Source organism: Vulpes vulpes, chromosome 1, assembly GCF_048418805.1.
Source record: "Vulpes vulpes isolate BD-2025 chromosome 1, VulVul3, whole genome shotgun sequence".
NCBI lineage: Eukaryota > Metazoa > Chordata > Mammalia > Carnivora > Canidae > Vulpes > Vulpes vulpes.
This window is the reverse complement of record NC_132780.1, coordinates 156,012,764-156,036,998: the sequence shown is the minus strand read 5'-3', so window position 1 is coordinate 156,036,998 and position 24,235 is coordinate 156,012,764. Positions and strand designations below refer to the sequence as shown.

Below are 24,235 nucleotides of genomic sequence, written 5' to 3'. Positions count from 1 at the left end.
TTGCTATGTAGTTCTGATATTGAGTTAATGGTGAGAGAACACAAGATTAGAGCCTGCTTTGTGTTAGCGATGATGACGGTGCTGCTGGTGGGCCGTGGCACAGCTCCACTCATTCTCCTCTTTCTCGTGTGGACACTGGTTAGGTGTGCAGGCTCTGGAGTCAGGCCATCTTCAGATTCAGGCACTGCCACATAGCAGCTTCGGACCTAACTTGTAGCCTGTTATTCAAACTCTTTGTGTTTCCATTTTTTCTCTTTTCTCCTCAGAGGAGAAAAATATATACTTCATAGGGTTCTCCTGAGTTAATCAATAAAACAAAATAATTATATTAAGTGCCTAACCCAGAAACCAATACATAAGAAACACTCAGTGTATGTTTACTATTGTTAGCACTCTAACCTGTTGTCATAGAATTTGAGATTGTCAAATTTATTGAAGTCCAGTGCTTCCTGAGGTTTTCTCGTGAAATTTTCTCCCTCCTATTACAAATTTTCTGCACACTTTGCTAATGAGAACAGAGGCTCTCCTCAAACCTGTCATTTTTTTCCTTAAGTGTGTCGGTGACCTAAGCTCAGCCTGCAGAGTGGGCCCTTCCTCTGGCAGAAATGCTAGGATTGCACATACCTGGAGCCACATAAGCTGCCATGGTTCTCAGGATAGAAGTCTTGGGCAGGTCTTCTTAGCAACTGCCACTTAATCTAGTCTCATGGAAGTTCCATGACCTTGAAATCCCCTACTCTTATCACACTTACCTCTTGAGTCCTCTGTTGATGTCTGCCTCTCCGCCTTGATAAACTCGCATTTACCATTCTGCAAAGTATAGACACTTGTTACCAATATGCCATAACAAGCAGATCACAGCAGTACCACAAGCTTCTGACTCCCAAAAGGTGAGCTCTACTGTCTGTAAAGAATTATATAGGATAATTTTCTTAAAATATAGATTTCTGGACAGCCCAGGTGGCTCAGCGGTTTAGCGCTGCCTTCAGCCCAGGGCCTGATCCTAGAGACCCGGGATCGAGTCCCACGTCGGGCTCCCTCCATGGAGCCTGCTTCTCCCTCTGCCTGCCTGTGTCTCTGCCTCTCTCTTTCTCTCTCTCTCTCTCATGAATAAATAAATAAAATCTTAAAAAATATATAGATTTCTGGACCCTATGCTAGAACTACCTCATCAAAATATTTATGATGGAATCTAAAACTTTGCATTTCAAAAAATAAAAAATAATAAATAAGTAAAATTTTGCATTTCTAAAGCCAGTATATTAATTAATCATAACAAAACAAATACAGACTTTCATGAAAAATATTAATACTTAGACTAAAGTTATCACATTTGTCTTTAGAGTGGCGATTAAATCACACATAGTAAAAGATTATATGATTTAGGCTTTCATATTCCTAGTGTAAAATGACTCTAATCCAGAAGTTCTCAGTCTAACATACAAATCCTTACTGTTGATAAAGCCCATGTGTTTTTGTTCTGGAAATGGTTTATAATGAGCTGTTATTTCCCTATAACCTTTAGTACTTATGAAGATACTGAAGTTATTTAACTCTTCTCCGGAGTAATCAACATATACCAGGCAGAGAAAGACTCTCTCTTCTGCCTTCCCCCCCAAAGTTACATCTATTCCAAAGCTGTGGAGGTCTCAGGTTGAGTGAGGTTCATGAATGGGATTCAATGGGTCCTTGAGTCTTCTAAAACCGCACATACAATCATGCATGTGCCCATGTGCATTTTATGGGAAGAAGATCCATCGCTTTCATCAATATTCTAAGATCTGTTGGTTTCAGTGACAGACCTACGTCGTACTGATGTAGAATTAAAAATTACTTTGGACTAGTGTGAACATGAGGAAATCTACTGTCCCATCCATTATTCTAGTGTTGCAGCGGCTCGGGTTCATTGATACCAGGATTACTAAATATTTATTATTTAACTGAATATCAGAGTGGACATGAAATAGATTCAGATTCAGTAACAACACTGTAGAGAACATGTTATTTCAACTAAAAGTGCCCTGCTCTGTCAGTACTGTCAGTTTCTTGATAGTTCAGCTTTCTCTCTCTCTTTTTAATTGCATGGTACTTTTCAAACCAGAACCCATAAGAGGGGCGAAAAAGGACTTATTGTAGTAATTTAAATATTATTTTACTCTCAAAAAAATGCTGTCACTTTTTTGCCAGTCCTACTTTCCAATATACACATGGCTGATGGCTTCCAAGTCTTTCTCATAACCACTGTACCATTTGCAGGAAGTCTGTATCGAATAGCTATTCCATGGTGCTACTCTAAGCACGTTATGCTTTGCTATATTAATAAGACTGAAAATATACAATATATATTCTACATATGGCTTCCACTGTAATTGCCTGTGAGCTGCATATGTTGACTGACATGAAGCATCTCTCTGTAAAAGAAAAGCAATTAACTATTTGTATTAGCCAAATGTTTCTCTAAATATAGCATTCCCATGTTTTTAGCCAAAAATGTATTTCAGCAGTTCCTTCTAACAAAAGCATTTCATTTATCCATATAAAGAAGTAGTTTTAAATGAACAGTTTCAGAATTTAATACTTGTTACAACCATAACAAGTTTTTTTCAGTGTGTGATTATAAAAACTACGAAAAGCTAATATTAGCATCCTTCAATTTTTGCTTAAAAGGAAATAATTTTTATAAAGGTGGGAAGAGGCTTGAGACAGTGAGGTAGTGTAGAATGATGAGACCTACTAATTGCCCATGATCATACTGGCCAGTTTATGTATATTACCTTATTCCTCTTAACCCAGAGAATAGTTATTCTTGTCTCCATTTTAAAAGTGCAAGGATTGGCAATTGGCACTCCGTGTGGATCATCTCCCCATTACATGGCAGAGATTACAGTTGAACCCAAACCCACCTGACTCTATCTTGTACTTTTGCTCTCTGATGAGTGCATTTCACTCTACAAAAGACATGGGAAACCCTGCTTTGTTAATTAAGTTATCTGGTTATTCTGCATAAAGCTGGTAGCATCCATTAATTTCTTCATTTTGTGCAGAGCTTTTTTTTCTTTTTTGTAATAGCAGATGGCAGGACTTGAAGAAATAATAAAGGTTAAATCTGAGGAAGGACAATCACTGTTCTCTCACAATAAGAAAATATCAATGCCTGCTGAGAGTGGTGCTTGTCAGTGAAAATGCCAGTGAAAATTAAGTTGGAAAGTAAATTCTTGACCTTTCAAAACTAAACCCATATTTTTCACCAAGAGGAATTATTCCATGTATTTAGCTCCTGAAAGTTTTGAAAGTAAAATCCAGTCTAGCCTTTATCTTCTCTCTTTTTTTAAATTTTTATTTATTTTTATTCATGAAAGACAGAGAGAGAGAAAGGCAGAGACACAGGCAGAGGGAGAAGCAGGCTCCATGCAGGGAGCCCGATGGGGACTCAATCCCGGGTCTCCAGGATCAGGCCCTGGGCCAAAGGCGGCGCTAAACTGCTGAGCCACCCGCGCTGCCCTAGCTTCTCATTTTAAAGACACTAGTTATGGTTGATAACCATATTAACTTAAAAGTACTTTATGGGAGCACCTGGGTGGCTCCACTGGTTAAGCATCTGCCTTCTGCTCAGTCATGATCTTGGAGTCCTGGGATTGAGCCCCATTGGGCTCCCTGCTCAGTGGGGAGTCTGCTTCTCCTTCCCCCCTCACAACCCCTCACCCAGTTTGTGCTCTCTCTCTTTCTCTCTCTCAAATAAATAAATAAAATCTTTTTTTAAAAAAACACTTTATGAACAAACTCTAAGTGCAGAAGGAGATGAGTAAAATTAGAATACATCTCAGGATCCCAAACAGTTTCATATAAATTCTTTGTTGAACTGCCCTTTTTGTTTATATTTTCCTCGTCTTGGAGTATGAAAGATCTTTCTTTTCCCAGCCCTACTGAGTATAATTGACAAATAAAATAGTATATATTTAAGGTGTAGAATATGATGGTTTGGTATACATATACATTGTGAAAAGAGTACCAAGGTCAAGTTAACACATTCATCAACTAACATGGTTACCGTGTGTGTGTGTGTGTGTGTGTGTGTGTGTGTGGTGAAAACAAAGTTTACTTTCTCAGCAAATTTCAAGTATATAATACAGTATTATTAACTATCAGTGCAAACTATGCATTAGATCCCTAAAACTTACTCATCTTGTACGTGAGAGTTTGTACCACTTGACTAACATTTCTCCATTTCTCCAACTTCCATCCCCTGACAACCCCCATTCCTCTCTGCTTCTATGGGTGACTTTTTAGATTCCATATATAAGTAAGATCAGTGTATAACTGGGAAAGAACTTTCTAAGGATATATGCAGAGACAAATCCATGAGGGAAAAAAAGAGAGTATTGTGACATAAATATTAAAAACTTTTCCATATAAAAAAATAAAAGTTTCACGTAAGCAAAATTAAATGGCAAATACTAAACTGAAAAAGTATTAACAATACATGACAAGGAACTAATATGCTCATCATGTAAGCAGGTCTTCTGAATTGATGTTTAAAGGGATGAACAGAGAAAAAAATACATAATAAACAAATGAAAAGGAAGAAATACAAATGGCTAATAAATTTATTTAAAAGTTTTAAACCTCAATTAAAAATAGCAAAAGAAAATTTTATTCTTTATTTCATTTTAAAATGAAACATAATAATCTCTTGCATGTAGTGACTTGTAAATAAGCAGGTGTTCCAGTACCCAGTGGGGAGATAAAATTGTGCAAAATATCTATGACATTGGTGCACCCTTCAAAGCATCCATATCATTTGCCCTAGTAGTTTTACTGCTAGAAATTATTACTAAGAAAATAATTAGCAAATACACAAGGATATCCTTATGTTAATCATAGCATTATTTTTAATAGCAAAAAGGTAGAACTCAGTCAGTTGCCCAATAATTGAAGGTTAATTAAATATATAAAAGAACTGTATGCCATCATTTAAAAATAGTTAATGCTATGAAAAAAGAGTTAATGGTATTTATGATATACAAATGCTTGGAATACTTTCTGATATATATCTAATGCAGGATTCTATTTTTGTTTAAAAGAAAATATAGCTAGAAAAACTGCTGCGTGTGTGCATATATGCATATATATACACATATACATGTTAATTAGTGGCATATAATATATACCAAAATGTTAAGAATTATTGTCTTTTCTAGTGGTGCCTGGCTGGCTCAGTTGGTTGAGCAATCAAATCTTGGTTTCAGCTCAGGTCATGATCTCAGGTCCTGGGAATCCAGCCCTGCATTGGGCTGCCCACTCAGTGCGGAGTCTGCTTGAGATTGTCTCTTTCTGCCCCACCCCTGTTCTCACTCTCTAATACATAAATTAATCTTTTAAAGAAATTGTCCTTTCTACAGTGTTGATACTGTAGAATTTTTTTTTTATTTTTCTCTCTGTGCTTCTCTGTGTTTTTAAGTTTTTCCTTTAAAATTGACATATATTACTTTTTGCTGAAAAAAACGCTGCTTTAAAAATGAAAAATACTTCTCGTTTTATTTCTTCCAGTTTTTTTTTTACATGAAGTATTTTTGCCTTTTTTCAAGGTTGTATTTTCACTATGCAAGTTCGCACTGAGAAGAAGGACCATTTCAGAGGTCTGGGAAACCCTGAGGGCCACCCGAATGCTGGGCGCAGTGTTAGCCAGTGTGATGCTTCTCCCTGCAGTTTAATGAAATGTGCCAATGGTGGGATGTGCATAGAGACTGGTTTCACTGTATAGTAAGTATGATATTATTAAGAAATAAACTAGCAAGTTATTGGCATGCTAAGCAGTACTCCACTCACACAGACTGATGTTCACATTTAAAATATGTTATGTGGACTTCCTAGGTGATTGGACAACAGATAAAAACTGGAAAAGGGTTGGTGCAGCATTTATGCCACCTTCTCAATTCTTTCAACAATGGAAATGAGTCACTGCATCTCATTCCAGATACCATGGAAAATAATCTTAAATTCATAACATTGAAAGTATTGCCAGAGATGTTAATCATACAAGAATTTGCCTAATGGGATTTGCTTTCATATTTAGGTTTGAGCTCTGTTAGAAAGGGTACTCGTGGGACGCCTGGGTGGCTCGGTGGTTGAGTGTCTGCCTTTGGCTCAGGGCGTGGTCCTGGAGTCCCGAGATGGAGTCTCACATCGGGTTCCCTGCATGGAGCCTGCTTCTCCATCTGCCCATATCTCTGCCTCCCTTGGTGTCCCTCATGAATAAATAAATAAAATCTTAAAAAAAAAGAAAAAGAAAAGAAAGGGTCTTCGCTAGGTGGACCCTAGCAAAGCTGTGTGATTTGACTTCTGAACTACTTTAGTATGAAGAAAAAACATGGACTTGTTAAATGGGAAGAACAAAGGAATGTTGTCTTATGAAGAACTTCTTTTGTTGATCATTTCCTCCCTGCACAGGTAATATAAGAGGGTTATCTTGGAATATGCCAAAGAAAGAGAAAGTAAGCACTCAGTCTTTCCATTTCTTCCACTCTACTGTTTAGTTTCTTATAGGCCCTACATAATCTGGCCTCTGCAGCCTCTTAGATCTTCTCTCTTACGCCTCCCTCATTACGCTCAAGTCCAGTTACCCTGCTTCGTCTTTTGAACACATCCAGCTCATTTCTGCTTCTAGACCTGTGTCTTCCAGCAGAGGCAGGATCACCCTTGCACTCAGTCTCCATTTGGCTGCCTCCTTCATATCACCTCCTCAGAAAAGTGCTCCCTTAGATCAATTCAAAACTATCCCTCACTCTACTCATTCTCCATCACATCATCACATTTTCCTTTCTCCATAAATATCATTCTCTTTGTTTGCCTGTTTATGTGTTAGTTATTATTTTTCCCTGACACTGGACCTGATCTTTCATTCTATCATTGTACCCCTCATACCTTGAAGAGTTGCCCAGCATAGAATAGACATTCATTAATTGTTCCGTTAATGAACCAATGAGCAGAAGGAATCTGTATTGCAAAGGTTCTAAGCACTAATGCAAATGTAAGGACAAGCAAGGTGATCCCATGATGATCATGAGAATGAAGCCAAACTGACTAAACAGAATATTGTAATTGATTAAGTATGAGAAATGGGGCAGATGAAGTATAGAGGGAAGAGAAACTTATGTGATAGATAACAGATTTGATTGTCCTCAAGAATAAGACATAAACAGTTTCTAGGCAAGAAAAAGCCATAGTAAAGACAATCCTGTAAACATGTAAACATCCCTTTGCAGCATGGATGTATCACAGAATCACTAGGAGACAGTTTTGGAAAATCTAAGCACATTATGAAGGGCCTGATTTCAAGAAATAGCCATTTTAAAAAAGGAAAGAATTAATTCAGAAAATATTATAGAGAAATTTTCATGGTATACTATGACCTATTGATTATGATTGTGGGAGGAAGGTCAGTGGGGGAGTTAAATCTAAATTAATCCAAAACAAATATGAAAAGGCTTGATGTGTTCAAGACACCTAATGTGCTAAACAGTAAGGTAAAAGCGTGAGCTGAACTTTATGGAAACTTGTGAAGAAAAAATGTATCATGTGATCAAGTCCATGGAAGTGCTAAAGACAAAACCTGAAGCTTGGGACACGACCACCTTGGAGTAATATAAATTCGAATTAGCTTAACCATTATGATTTTACTGTTCCTTCTTTACAATTTTTAATGAAACCTTTAGGTTTGCTTTATAACTTAGGCATTCTAATTTGCTCTACAGCCAAGCTTAATTATTCAAAAGAACAAATTTACCTCACTTTATCTAAAGAAATGTGGTCATTCTTCAGGTCACCTCTGAGGTGATTTGTTATCTTGTAATGTGATACTATACTGATAGTAATAAAGAATGTGATAACAAACAGTGGGAAGTGACAGGAAGAAAGCAGAAGAAAGGGGTGCCTGGGTGGCTCAGTAGGTTAGGCATCTGCCTTTGGCTCAGGTCACGATCTCAGAGTCCTGGGACTGAGCCCCACATTGGGCTCACTGCTCAGCGGTGAGCCTGATGCTCCCCTCGCTTGTGCTCTTATGGATAAATAAATAAATAAATAAATAAATAAAATCTTTATAAAGAAAGCAAAGAAAATGGAAAGCCCAAGTAGGACATTCACTCCAACTCCTCATTATTCCATGTGGAACAAAGGGTCTGTTTCCATTTAAAAGCCACAAGTGTGGGCAGCCCAGGTGGCTCAGCGGTTTAGCACTGCCTTCAAGCCTAGGGCCTGATCCCAGAAACCTGGGATCAAGTCCCACGTCAGGCTCCCTACATGGAGCCTGCCTTTCCCTCTGCCTGTGTCTCTGTCTCTCTCTTTGTGTCTCTCATTAATAAATAAATAAAACCTTTAAAAAAAAAAAGCCACAAGTGTTTATCTTGGAAAGTATAATGCCAAGTGTAGACAGACATTCAGAACTATTTGCAGATTATTTCGATTAATATAAAAAATTTTATTGATTTGTGATAATAAAAGTAATACCATATAATTGCACAGAAGTTTGTGGCTAACAGAACATTTTTTGCGTACATTATTTCCATTTCCCCTAATTACACCTTCCTAAATTAGTCAAGGCAGATATCCTAGTCCCAATTTAATGGATGGGAAACTAAGATTGCAAGTGAATCAAGAGGATAAACCAGCATCTTAAAAGTGTACAGCAGGCCCCAAAATCAAATCTAGTTCCTGGATCAAAACTCTTTCAGAACCTAAATAACAAGAAATTTAAAGCATTTTAAAAGCAGCTAATAATATAGATAAGGTAACAAATGTGTTAAGTATCTCTTTATCTGTAGTGTGTAATCTGTTCATTTATTCTTAATTTTTTTTAAATGAAGTTGTCTTCAATTGACATTCCATATTTTCCCCAAACTGGAAGTAACTTGCCTCATGACACAGAGCCTGGGGGTTTCATCAATTCCTGTGTGGGTAGAAAACTGTATCTCATAGTCTAACATGAGAGCCTTGACTTGAATAACAAATAGACTTGATTAATCATGTACAATGGGAATGATACCTCTGATAAGTTTCTTTATAGGATCCATCTTACCAAAATTGGGACCAATATTTGGGTTCTTATTAAAATAACAACAGGAGCCTCTGGTGGCTCATCCGACTCTTGGTTTTGGCTCAGGTCATGATCTCAGGCTCATGAGATCAAGCCCTACATAAGGCTCTGTGCTCAGCATGGAGTCTGCTTCAGATACTCTTTCCCTCTCCCTCCCACTCACTCTCCCTCTCTCAAATAAATAAATTTTTTTTAAAATCTTTTTTTAAATAAATAAATAAAATAACAAAATATGTACCATATTAACTACATATGAAACACGTATCTAGTCAGATATAGCTCTTGTGAGTATTATATAATTACTTGTTAAAAGTACAGCTCCCTGAATTTAAAAGAGGTAAATTTTATGGCATGTAAATTACACTTCAGTAAAGCTGTTTAAAAGTATTAAGGTGCCCACTCACAGTCATTCAGCTCTAGTAGCAAGAGTTTACGGAGAATTTTACTTTGGTAAGTTTTGTAATGCTGCTCTCATCTCAATAATAAGAATCCCTTTTCAAAAGAAGTTGTTTTCTCTGTAATTACTTTTCAGTGGTGTTTAAGAAGTTTTCCTCTATCCCAGGCTTTTAACTTTACATGGCTCTATGCTTTTATTTTTTACCTGAAGCAGAGTAATATTATATTGAATTTCTAGGTAATAATATAGACAGATCAAAGCTAAAGTTTGGTCTTTTTCTGAAAAATAACTAACACATATAATAAAACATTTCCTAAATGCTCAAGAGGTAAGTCCCAACCCAGAAGTATAAATGTCATGGTGTTTGGAATAAATTTTAAAAGCAAAATCTCAAAGCTGGTCAGTGTCTTAACAATGCATAGCTGAATGGTATAATTTTTTTAAAAAAAGAATTCAAAATGCTCCATTTGGTTCCTACTCCCACAGCTGGGAGTAGGAGGCATTGTTGATACCTAAGGGGAAGCCTTGTGCCAAGTAAGGTGAGAGGTCAGGCTTGATAAGGTGGGGACTGTGCTCTGGGACTCTGTAAACCACTGCAAGCCCTGCTTTCCTACTCCAAGTACGTCAGCATACACAGATCCAGTTGTGTTCTATTGCAGTTTCTCAAATGAGAGTATAATAAGGCAGAGTTCATGTAAGGACTTCATGCTCCTGGGATAAGCTCTGATGCAACAGAAAAGCAGTAAGCTATTTCTCCTGTTAGTCAGCAGCCAAGGCTAAGAGAAAAGGTTTGTTTAGTTGTAGCTTACCCATATATGTACATGTGTTTTGTGCAACATGTTTTAAAGCAGATTTTATATCATTTACTTTGCATTTTGCTTGACCTTTGTTGAAAACAAAACAACAGACCCAAAATGGAGTTGCTTATGCTGAGCCCTACATCACCAAACTGAGATTCGACTTCACTACAGTTTAGGCTGTCCCAGAAGTGAAATCTGAAACCAGTCAATCAGGAATCACCTGATCAACACGACTTAGATAACCTGATAGACCCCTGCCATCCCCTAAAGGGAAGTGACATTGCAATAACCAGTCTACTTTTTTGCTGGTATAACTTCCTTGTTCCTACTCCCTTCTGCCAGAGATAAAAGTCTTTCATTTGGTACAGCTCCTTGGAGCTTCTTTCTATCTGCTAGACTGGAGGCTGTCCAGTTCAAATCAATCTTTGCTCAAATAAACTCAAAATTTTTAATATGCCTCAGTTTCTTTTAACACCATAAAGTCATATTCTGATGATGACTGAGGGTGATATGACATGTGTTCCTTGAAGAAAAGAACAGTATAGGAAAGCCAAAACTTACAAAAACAAGCTAAATGTAAAAGTGAGCTTCACAGACAGTAGGTACAATAGGAGTTCAGAGAGAATGTGGATCCAAGAGGTGAAATGCACCCAAGATTTATAGTAAGTTCATAAACGAATCTATCAGTGATCACAGAATCTCACCGACCCTGGGTTTCCTGATTATTTTTTGGCTCACAGATGTCTGAGAATCAGGTGAAACCTAAAATTCTTTCCTCTGAAAAATAAATACTTAGGACACAAAAACGTGAGTAAAATGTTAGAAGGTCCAACTCCAATTCCCCAATTGTAGACTCTCTGGGGTCCCCAAATTCTCCAAATGAAGAGTTCCTTGCCCATTTTGTCCTCTGATCTCACCCAGCAGAGTTTAGTGCAGTCTACTAGTGCTCCTATGCCTGACGGTGCTATCATTCACCAACTAGCACCCTGCTCTCTAAACCCCCTCCCCCTGAATCTTGCTAAAAACTCTGCTTTTCTTTCCTGCTCAAAATGTCCCTTCATCTTTCATTGCCAGTGCAGCAAAACATGAGTTCTTGCTTCTGCTATTCAAGGTGTCACATGGCCTGCTGTCACCCTGTCTGCTCCTGCTGGACTTTCTCCCGCTCAGTATCCCCACGAATTGTATATCACTCTCCAGCCCCTCAAGAAACACTCCCTCTCCAAGCAACCAGCCGGTGTAGCCAGCTAGGTAACTCACCACCGCCCATTTGGTTTTCTTCCTTCCTCTCCCTTTGCTCTTTTCTCACTCTTGCTTGCGAGGCAGAGGACCCCTTCATTTCCCTGGAATTGCTTTTAGCCTCTGTTTTCTAGGGATTCCAAGTTAAGGCTAATATTTTTTCTTACCTTTTGATTAAGAGAAAGGTCAAAAATTGCCTAATTTAGTGGCAGGGCTGTAGAGAAGTAGACACTGTCTTTACCAGAGAAAACTATTTGTTTAAACATAAGCTGTTCATCACTAGGTATCTGACTGGTAAAGCTAAAGAACGTTTACACAACAGAGGGCATAGCTATAAAAATTGTTATATGTTACTGATCCTTAGGATACAGTAAGTGAAAATAGTATGGTCAAGAAGCAAAGCATGCAAGGAAAGGGAATAATATAGATAAATAGATATAAATACACTCATATAAATATGTGTATTATATATACACATACACATGTGCTCAAGATTTTCTAAGGAGAAAAAACAGAGGAAGATTACAGGAAAAAAAATTATAAATGGTTACCTGAGAATGAGAAAGAGAACAAGGAGAAGTAACAGGCATGAAAGCTGGACTTTTAAAAATATAGTCTGCTTCATTGTTTTTATTTGGAACTAGGTCAGTGTTTCACCTGGAAGATGGAAAAAAAAAGAAAAAGGAGTAATTCTTAAGCATTGAAAAGAAAGTAAGGAAATAAATGAATCTAACTGTATTTCAAATTGATGGCATAGGGCAGCCTGGGCGGCTCAGCGGTTTAGCACCGCCTTCAGCTCAGGTCATGATCCTGGAGTCCCAGGATCAAGTCCCACGTCGGGCTCCCTGCATGGAGCCTGTTTCTTCTTCTGCCTGTGTCTCTGCCTCTCTCTCTGTGTTTCTCATGAATAAATTTTTAAAATATTAAAAAAAACAAATTGGTGGCATAACCTAGGAGGCATTTAATTCAAATGATTATTAATTGACTGTACAGTGAGTTATATCCAAAGACAAAAAGAACCATAAAGATATTTTATATTGCATCCTATAGTCTTGATGTAAATGGTAGCATTGGTATTATTCTGAAACTAGAGATAAAAATAAAACAGCTAGGTAGCAAGATAGCTTGATGGATGGATGGATGGATGGATGGATGGATGGATGGATGAATGGATGGATATAAACCAAATGAGTAATTATCTTAATATTTCTCATTAAGAACCAAGGTTTTAAAAAAAAAAAAAAAGAACCAAGGTTTTCAGCATAAGGGAAAAGTGATATAGACATAAAATCAAAAAAAGTAAAAACCTTCTCATTTTTAATTTGAACTAGAAATAATATATGAATTCATGACTTAATTATTTTCTAGCTATGTCCACTAAAGAAATCCAGAAACAACAGTGATTGGGTATGAATGAAAACTCTAATACCAAAATCTTTATCTCCAAACAGCATTTTCCACAAAAAATAAACATGACTTCTAAAAAAAATTAAAAAATAAACCAGAACTTCTGGTATAATTGGACATTCAACTCTGGGGTAGGAAATGTATGATATGATCCTGGATGTCTTTTTGTGCCTGAAAGCAGGAGAGTTGTCAAAGACCACTAGGGTGATTTTGAAAGAAGACAGTAGCCAACTTTAAGAGACTCCCACTGGCTAAAGAGGGAACAATTTCAGAATCCCAGAGAATAATATCTGTAATGGGTTTAAACATACCAATATATAAAATACATGTAGTTGTAATGATACTCTATACACACATTCCACCAAAAAAAAAAACTCGTCACCTATGGAGATTGCTAGTGTACCACTCATTATTCTGAAATCCAACTAAAGGGAAAGATGGGTAGGTTCAACCTTCCTTTTCTATAAAGAGTATAGTAGTCAGCCTCCCAGTGGCCCTCCTAAGAGATACATCCTTCTGTAGTCCCTTCCCACACTGAATAGATGCTGACCTGGATAAATAATAAGATGTTCTATAAATGACAGCTTGTGACTTCAAAGCTAGGTAAAAAGTTGTTAGCACTTATTCCTTTCTTAAATTGTGAAATTAAAGGATAAAATGATTCTACCCACTGAACAGTTTTAATAATGGTCGGGCTCTATTTTATATAGTTCCTCTGGCAGTTGTATAGAGAACAAATTTACAGGTGGCAAGCCTGAGAGCAGAATAACCTATTATGAGTCCATAATAATAAAAAATGGTTATTATTGCCTTGAACCATTAAGGTCTGGAGTAATTTATTATGCAGCAATAGGTAACTAATACTAAATAATATTAACTAGCCAGATAATTGATGAGAAGTAGTTCTTATTCAAACTGAGCTAATTTAAGTGCAGGATAAATAATGGAGATTAGAAATATCACCATTTTATAACCATCACAGAAAATAATGGCTACTTGAATCATTTACTGAAAGGTTGATAGAAAACTATATAATGGCTGGATCAAGCTAACACCACTTGAACCAACTGGCTAGTCATAATTAAATGTGGAGCAAACATTATATGCCTCCTGGTAAGATGTCATTACCTACACAGTACCACCTCTAATGCATTAAAAAACCTGAACATGAATCTAATCAAGCCTCTATATCTACGAGACTCTGAAAAATAAGGGCCATAGATGAGAAAAAGCTAAATGGTATTACAAGTATATAAACAACCAAATCTAGTATATGGCAAATTCTACTGTACAAACAACACACAAAGCATACAGATGGAAAGAAATGCAATGGGAGAATTTTTATCTAGGTAACAAGCCTTAAGACACATACTCTGTAGATGCATTTGTGGATTTGTTTGGATCCTGATGAACTGTCAAAAAAAAAAAAAAAACAAAGAAACTTTTTGAGACAATTATAAGTAACTGAGCACAAAAATTAGATGATCATGAGGTATCAATGTCATTTTTGTTTGGTACAATACAGATTTTACGTTGTGGTTTTTTTGTTTCTTATCTGCTGGTGATATATACTGAAATATTTATAGTATATATGTACTGTAAAAATGGGAATGGCTTCAAAACATTTTGGCCAAACAATAAAAAGAGTAGACAAAGAAGCAAATGAAACTTAAGAGCTAAAAATTGATCGTTTGAAACTGTTTAGGGAGATAGATTTACACTATTTTTTTCTACTTTTGTATTTGAATTTTAAAACAATAGTACATATAATATACATTTTTGTCTAATTTGAAAATTCATAAAGTATAAAATAAAGTATAGCATGCTTTTACCAGTTATAGATAGCTACTTTTAAAATGTGGGGATAAAAAAAATGGGATATTTTATTCCAGTCTTTCCTCACCCTCAGTTCTTAGTTGCCAAAACTATGCAAATCCATTATTTGATGCCACCTTTGGAAAAATGTATTTGAAGGATGTAAATTCCAAAAGAAGTTCATACCTTTATTATTTAAATCGAGAGAAAAGGGATCCCTGGGTGGCGCAGCGGTTTGGCGCCTGCCTTTGGCCCAGGGCGCGATCCTGGAGACCCGGGATCGAATCCCACGTCGGGCTCCCGGTGCATGGAGCCCGCTTCTCCCTCTGCCTATGTCTCTGCTTCTCTCTCTCTCACTGTGTGCCTATCATAAATAAATAAAATTTTAAAAAAAAATTTTTTAAATAAATAAATCGAGAGAAAATAACAATCGAAGTAAGAATTCAGTGTAGATTTTAGCAGGCTTCCCTATTACTGTGGTTTAAGGGGAATGTCTTTTTTTCTCCTGCTTTGTAACTCAGATGTCAGCTGCTTTCTCCTAGACTCTTGAGAGGTCCCTACACTGTGGAAGTCCAAAGATCTTTCCAAGGTTAATGCAGATTCCAGGAGGATTGGGTATATTCTCAAAACCTTCTCTGGTTGCAGATCTCCTTCCCACCCATACAGACTCTGCTCCATATAATGTATGTCTAAAAGTGGCAACTTATTTGATTTCTACCAAATTAACAAAACCGTTCACACTTTGAGATAGATCAGACAGTTTCTATAGGTACAGGGGGAGGGGGTGCATGCAGCTATAGAAGGAAACTGTTTATATTATAGCCACCTAAACAACTTTCAACTTGTGTTTTGGCCATCCCACCCCTGAAGAAAAAATACATGGCCACTCCACTCCACTTAATCTGTATCTTCTTGTCATTGCTTTATTTTGCTCCAACTGACTCTCTAGGTTAGAACAAACCAAATTTCCCGTCTAGCCCTAGGCAGAGCAATTTAGCTATTTTCTTTTTGTAGTCCAGGCTCATGCTCACATTACTACAGCTAGGGTCCACCATCTACTCCAAGAAGCTCATGTAAATAATTCCCCAAAGACAATTCCCTCACTGAGAGGAACTGAATCCAACTGTTAACATGAAACAACAGTTAGGCCTTTACACTTGGAGGACAGAACCATTAGGGCTGAGGCCCACAGACAACTGCCAATATTTTTTTTAGTATGTAAAGAGTAGCTTCTTCTCATCCTTCTACACTCTGTGTGGTGTCATCAGAGTTTGGTGAATGATCTCACCAGCAAAGAAAGGAAGGTCATGGGGAAACTTAGTAGGTGGAGTGATTATAGCAACCCTTCCTTGTAAGCATGTTCTGTCTTGACATGCCATCACGTTCTGCTGTAGAGTGAGGTTCATTTGTTTTACTGTTGTGTGCATATTTTTCAAAGGCTCAAATTTTGAGCATGTATTTGAGCACGTACATGTACTCAAATTGTACATTTGAGTAAATTTTGGCAGGTAAAATGATATCCATCATATCACACTTACCTTATTCTCCCAGTTTATTACTGAAATGAAAATAAATCATAAAGGAAAGCAAACTGACATGAAGTCATTCAGTACAACAGATGGTCTACCTAAGGAGGAGATTCATGTATGTTTCTCTTTTCCTTCAAATAACAGAGAAATAAGTTGTATATGCAGAAGTGGAGTCCTTTAAGCTATGTGACCATCTGTTGCTAAATAACATGCATTAATTCCATTATTCATATTAGCTTTATTATCACATTACATAGATTTCATTTTAAGTACTGTATCTGTGATTTTACTTATGCACAGAAAACCCACAAATCTGTAACCATAATTTTCTTACAGATCCGGCTCAAGGTAAATTTTCTCCAAAAACTTTTTTTTTTTTAAGATTTTATTTTTAAGTAATCTCTACACCCAACATAGAGCTCAAACTCACAACTCTGAGACCCAGAGTCACACATTCTACCAACTGAGCCAGCCAGGCATCCCCTCTTTTCTGCTCTCATCTCACAGTGATGATTCTAATAACTTGCCCTCATTAGCCTCAACATATGTAAAAGAATTTCTCTTATGCAAAGCAATAAGAATCTATGTGATAAACTGAAAAAGAAGGTTAGGCAGGGGTTATATTTCTCTAAGTCTCGTTTTTTAACTACACACTGAAAACTAATAATTGCATTTACCTCAGAGGGTTAATATGGGTATTAAATGAGTCACTACCTAAAAAAAAAAAAAAAAAAAATGCTTAAAATGGTGCCTGGACTAAAGTGAGGCCTGAAAAACTTTGAATAATATATTTTACATATATATATTTCATATGAATAATTTATTGTAAATAAATTATCATAAAGCCCTTGGGAGGAAAAACCATGTTTTCTGCTTTGTATTCACCTTGGTAACAGAGTAGAGCGGTATACCATACTTCTCCTTTGGTGAATATTTACTAAGCAACTGAATGATGTTTAAGTGATATTCAGACACAGAATATTAAATCTTCCATCATCTCATTTTCAGTTAACTTTTATATGTCAACGTTCATCTTAAACTTTAGAAGTCATAGAATTGCCTAATTACAAGAAAATTAAATTCTTCATGTTGAATATCTATTGTAACAAGAAAAAAATAATCCATAGATGTCTCTGAGCTATAAAACTGGCAATAAAACTCAGTTTATCTGCAATTTAGACATTTAAAACAGTTTCATTCTAAATGCACAGATGTAAAATAATTAGCTATATTAGTAAAATACTCCAATACTCAATTCTTGATTGCCATCGTGACCAGCTGCTACTCATATTTATAAAGTGCCTAACACTTTCTTCTGTGTTATCATCTCTCCATGTTTAAAGGCAGAAGAACTCACAAACTATTCTTTATGTATTAACAATTGAGGATAGCTAACATTTTTGGAATGGACTTAAGAAAACAGTTCTATATATAATATCAATGATTCCTCAGTATCTTTTGAATATTCTTAGCTTATTCAGTAGGTGCTTCTGCCGTTTGTCTGCTGATCTGCTTAATTTACAAATCCGTCTTACTTACATCCTCACTTCTCATCAAGTTGAAGAGCCGTATCACTAGATACTTAAAGGGAAAAAAGCCCTTTTATCACTGCTGTCACCTCCAACTCTGTAGCTAAAAGAAGATTTTTATATGTTTCCATTCAACTATATTCTCCAGATGTCCCTATTCCCAATAATGGCACTATACACTTTCAGTCATTTAATTTTGAAACCCCAAAGATTTCCATAGATTGAGAGACATAGAACAGCAGTTACATGCATGGGTTCCCTCACCCACAAATTGCCACACAATTTGCTTAACTCCTCTGTTCCTCAGGTTCCTCCTCTGCAACATGAGGAGATAATAGTATCCTCCTAATAGGATCGTAGGGAGGATTAAATGAATTAATACATTTAAAGTGCTAAGAAGAATGCCTGGGATATGGTAAGCCTCAGTAAATGTTTGCCATTACTATAACCTTTCATCTTTCAAACCAACATTTACCAAATGTTTGTCACATCTGCTTCTACCTCTCCATCCTCAAAGCCATTTCCCTGCCCAGGGCTCTGCATCCATCCACTTCCTTGTCCCCCAGCTGTGACTCATTCATTTACTTACCTATTTATTCCCCAGATGTTCAATGAAAAATTGCTATATGCCAGGAACTGTTTTAGGGCCTGGGACTGCAAAAGAGACCAAAACAGACCTGATCTCTACCCCCATGCCATTAATGATATAGTGCAGGGATCAGCAAACTGTAGCCAATGAGCCAAATCTAATCCATTACCTGGTTTTGTAGATGAAGTTTAATTGGGATGCAGCCACGTCCATGCACTTGTGGATTGTCTGTGGCTGCTCTCAACAGTGGGCAGAGTTGAACTGTTGCAACAGGGCCTGTATGGCCACAAAGCAAATTATATACTGCCAAAGTTTGCCAGCCCCTGTTCTAATGATAAAAATACAGTAAGATCTGGGGCGCCTGGGTGGCTCAGTTGGTCAGGTGTCTGACTCTTGATTTAGGCTCAGGTCATGATCTCAAGATCATGGAACCGAGCCCCACATTGGGCTCCATGCTCAATGGGGAGTCTGCTTGGGAGTCTCCCCCTCCCCCCCCCCCCCCCCCCCCCCGCTCACGTGTGCTCTTTCTCTCGCTCTCTCTCTGGGTGAATAAAGTCTTTAAAAAAAGATAGTAAGATCCCACTAAAGTTAAACTTCTATTAACTATAGAGTTTATTGTTACACCATGGGGTCCTCTTACACATACCAAATTAATATTTTTAAAATATGCCTCATCAGTCATGTCAGGAGTCAACTTAAAATTGAACTTTCATGGGGTGCCTGGCTGTCTCTATCAGTAGAGTATGCGGCTCTTGATCTCGGGGTTGTGAGTTCAACCCTCATAGGGGTGTAGAGATTACTTAAAAATTTAAAAAAAAAAAAGTTGAACTATCTCAGCCTGTTATTCAAAGCCCTTGAGCTCAAACCTCCTTTTCTAGCCTAACCTTCTACTGCCTTTCCCTCTTGATGCACTCATTTCATGTAGGCAAATCTCACTTCGGAAGCCTTCCCTGAATTCACTAAAATTGTTTAACTGTCCTTCCCATGGGCTCACATAGTATTAATCTTTGCATTTGTCACATTGTATTTAAATTGTCTGCTTATTAATCTGATCCTCTCAGAAAGAGCAAGTCCTTGAGCACAGTGACAGACACTTAGCTTGTAAAAAATAATAGTAACAAACATTATTTAAATGAATGAATATCTACCTCTCCTTTGAATTTTTTTCTGCTTTTTCCACTCTACGGACACCTCACCTCATATACACACACCTTTCCAAAACCCACATTTCCTCAAGGGAAGTAGTAAATACATGGTTAAAGGATGAAATGTTGATGAATTAATTTCAAGGCTTAGAAAAATATTGTCATCCAAACTAGAGAACAATGAATAAACAGATCTGAGACTTTTTATTATCTACCTTTCACAGGTTGCTAAAGAAGCCAGGAAGAGAACAAAAAGAAAATTTTGATCTTGCACAAAATCATTAGGGTGAAAATATCTCTTAAAATATAATGTAAGAAAATAATAAAAAAAAGAAAATAATATATGGTATTTGAATGTAATTTTTTAAATCTTCAGATGCAGAGCTAACTGCTTCCGACCTAAAAATTCTGAGAGGAACAATATGAGAATTTATTTTATTTAAGAATTATTTTTTTCAAACAAGTTTATAACATCTGTATTATATTGTGTTTAGTGTTATTTAAGCTATATTTAATATAAAAATAAATATTTTACCGTTGTCATGTCTGTCTATAAGGCAATGAGATTAATTTTGGTCTTAGCTTTTTTTTCCAAGTTGATAAAAATAATCCACTAGATGGCGCAATTATCATAAAAAGTAATATAGTCATAAAAATTCTTACACCTTTTATGAAATTGGTAAGACAGTCTATTTTTGGCTTCTGTTTTTTTATTTTAGAATCTATTAAATAGAAAATCTGTCAGTTTGAACAGGAGGAGAAAAGGAAATCTATTTTTTTTAAAATAACATTTACAGGAAAATAGCCAAAATGTCATACAGTGCATATCATGCCTTCCCTATGTCAGAAAGTAGTTGCAAAGGCATCTCGTGCTAGCCTAGGAAGGCTCTACACATACCCTAAATTCCTAAATTCTAAACTTCATTGTACAAAATGCCACTTGAAATGTGTCGAAATGATCCAACCAAAGCAGTTTTTTTCAATCTGAAGGACCGTAGGTACATTAAGAAGGTTGCACACAGTGGATTGCCGGTAGGGAGGGTCCCTGCTGGGGGACAGCAGCGCCCCCACGTGAGTCATCCAAGCTCAGGCCACCGAGGGCAGGCCCACCTCTGGGAGCGCCGCAGGAGAGGACTGTGAGCCAGAAGAAGACAGTCTATTTTGGTATTATAGTTCTTTACATATTTCATGCTTTTTGAACTCTTCAAACAATAACTAAAATCGATATGTAATTTTTAGCAGTTTAAATCAGTATTTTGTTTTTCTCCATTTTGGACATAACCTTATGCAACTTTTCAAACTTTTTTTTTCTCTGCACAAACTTTGATACAATAATCATATAAATCTTCTTTCATCAGGACTCAGCTAAATACCCTATTTAATGAAATGCCAGCATCCTCAGAAACTATTGTTTGCTTGTTTTTGACCATTTTATGTATGTGCCTATGCCTCTTTCTATAAGTTCCAAATAGACAAGAATTTTTGCTTTGAATTCCTCCCAGCACCAGAGTGTAACAGTACATTGGTGAGCATGTGGCGGTAATATGAATATTGTTCCCTGAGTTTTCCCCATGCTGGTTTCTGGATCCTGGCAGCACTTGTCTGTGCTACTTACTTGGCCCCTCAGCCTATGCAGCCCAGTGGTGCTTTCCTCTAGCATACCCTCACCTCTGCCGAGGCCAGAGTTTATTCCTTACATGCCTTCTGCCCATCTGTTATGACCTATGATAGTGCTATGCACATAGTAAATACCAAAAAAAAATTAGTTGTTAAAATGAATTTTGGTAAAGCATAAATGTGATTAGAATGCCAAATAATATAGGAAAATATGGGAGTTTGAAATGAATATGTTCTTAATAAATATGAATAGGCAAACACGGTCATTTTTATTTTAAGAAATAATAATTGGGTCAATAAAGAACAAGAAGCCTATAAAATATTGCCTATTTTTGAGCCTATATACATCTATTATTTCAGGAGCATTCTCATTCATTGATGATGGGAATGTAAATTGGTACAATTATTATGGAGAGCAGGTTGGAATATGTGTCCAAAGCCTAGAAGTCATGATGATATTTAAATTTACCCCAAGGAAATGACCAAGATGTGTACAAAGATTCAACTAGAAGAGTTTTATCACTGTAGTTTGTAGACAGTGAAAAATTAAAAACATAATATCTCACAAGTGAATATAAAGATAAAGTGTATCTTATCAAGTCAGTGAAATAACATTCAACCACTGAATGTGAGGTGTGAAAGAGAATTTAATGAATATGGAATAAAGAGTTCTGTTAGTGGAACTATGAGGTATTATACATCTTGAATGATCTTCCCAAATGAAAATGTTCAAATCCGAATAAAATATAAAGTGTATATATTCAGAACACTATTCCCCAAAGGGACAACAACACATTTATAGATCTCAAATGAATAAAAGCAAGACTCTAGAAAGTGAGCACCAAAGTTGGCTTTTGCCCTGAGTTCCTGCTAAAACGTGAAGCATGTATGACCTTACCCTTTGAGGGCTGCACAGGCTACAGTGGACCTATTTTAAATCTAAGGACTGCCTAAGGTAGGGGATCTATTAGCAGACTCCTCCCAGGCCTGAGACTCCTATGAGCAACACCATCAATGGAAGAACAAAAGAAAAATAAGCCTTGTTATTAGACAAAGGGAAAGCAAGGAAATTTGGCTATCTTGAACTTGGGATTCATTTGAAGGGAAAGGTGTACAGAATAAAAGGCTAAGAATAGCCAAGACACTCTCAAACAGGAAAAACAAGGTAGCAGAAAATTGCCGATCTAGTCATCAAGACCTATTATAAAAGCAGATGAAATTAAGACAGTGTGATATTGAAAAAAAAAAAAAAAAGACAATGTGATATTGGCGCCAGGTTAGAAAAACAGGATAGAGAGGACCAGGACAGTGCACACATGGACAGAGCTCATGAGTGGGAAAGAATGAACTAGTCAATGAAGAAAAGCTAAAACTATTGGTCATCCATATGGAAATCTGTAATTGGATCTCTAACCCTACATGAAACACAAAAAATAATTTCAGATGTATTAAGATATAAATGTAAAAGGAAAAAAAAAGCTGTAATAGTCTGAAGAGACAACATAAAATAATAACTTGCTAACCTCAAAATAGGGAAAGCTTTCTTAAATAAATTATTAAAAATGCAAACCATAAAAGAAAACATTGAAATTTCAACTACACAAAAAATAGGAACTTCTGTTCATCGGGTTATATGGTATGGACAGTTAATGCAGCAGCTACATGTGTCAATATGGGTGAATCCCAAAGATGTAATCTGGAATGAAAGACAGTAATATCATTACATTTATATAATGTTTTAAGAAAAGGAAAACTAAAAACTGTTTTCTTCTGGGAGTTTTACAGTTTTGGGCCTTACATTTATTTCTTTAATCCTTCTCAAGTTAATTTTTTTTAAGTGGTTAAAATAGCGGTCTTGTTTCATTCTCTTACATGTAAATATCCAATTTTCCCAGCATTTTTAATCTTAAAATTTACTTAGAGGAAGTAGCAGAAAGATCCATCCCAAGTGCTAAAAAAAAGGTCAGTCTTACCATGCTCAGAGGTTATAAGTGATTTTGATTTTCTTCTTTTGATTTAATCTCAATTTTATGAAGCTCTTACCTATTGTTAATGATGTTTGCAGAAAGAGTGTTCGTTGTCCTTACTTCCCCCTCCCCATGACATATAATGTGCCATATATGTTGCTATTGACAGATATTGTCATGTACTGGTTGACCCACTCAGTGCGGACTACATGAGCTGCCTTTAATCCTCAGAATCTGTAAGGATTCCTCCAGCCTAAATAAAAAATAAAACTGAAAATATTTCTGTTTTCTACCTGTCTTATCTTGACTTGCTCACTTTAGGAATTATACTATAGGTATAATGCATTCAACAACCCCAGCAGTGCTGTTAATGTCATCTGTGTCTATAGTTTGTCATTAAGCAAAAAACCATTGTAATGATCTGAGAACAAGTCAGTTTGACCCTGGTCTCATAGATATAGTCATAACGTAAATTTACTTTTGTTGCTCGCTGTCTTTTTAAACTTGCTTAGAGTCATCCTCTTCTTAGAACTGGATTAAAACATGGGAGGTCCATTGAAATTTCTGCTCCAGCTGAACTAATAGACACTTTAATTTGCAAATACACTCTCAATTCATTAATTCAAAGGGTCCACTTCAAAATACTAACAACACTTCACTTTTCATGACTGTTGGCCTAAACTCAGCCAGGGTTTACCACATGAATGAAAGGTCTCTGAGAGAGGTGTGATCTGCTACTGCTGTCTTTTCCCAGTCTAGTGGTTTCTGACTCAGCGCCACGCACCGCATCCTGGAATGAACTTCCTTGACTTGCACCATTGTCTGATGGTTTAAGGCTCTCTGGGCCTGGAAGAGATAAAAAGCAAGCCTTTCTTTCATGTGCCCTTGGTATATGGGGTTGCCAGATTTAGGGGGGAAATACAAGACACTCAGATAAATTTGAATTCCAAATAGACAATAAATACTTTTTAGTATATCTCAAATGTTGCTTATCTGAAATTCAAACACTTCATGGGACATACTGAAAAAGTATTCATTGTCTATCTGACTTTTAAATTTAATCAGAAGGCTTACATTTTATTTGGCATCTTTACATTTAGTGGGTCCACCACTCTC

General features: G+C 36.6%; 1 protein-coding gene across 1 annotated transcript in view; it reads left to right on the top strand.

The window, feature by feature from the left end:
* Positions 1–24,235, top strand: part of LOC112914100 (eyes shut homolog) — a 1,106,577-nt gene that overhangs the window by 1,046,700 nt on the left and 35,642 nt on the right. Inside the window, 1 exon segment of the mRNA XM_072749029.1 lies at positions 5,586–5,760. Within this exon segment, the coding sequence (XP_072605130.1) occupies positions 5,586–5,760 (175 nt within the window).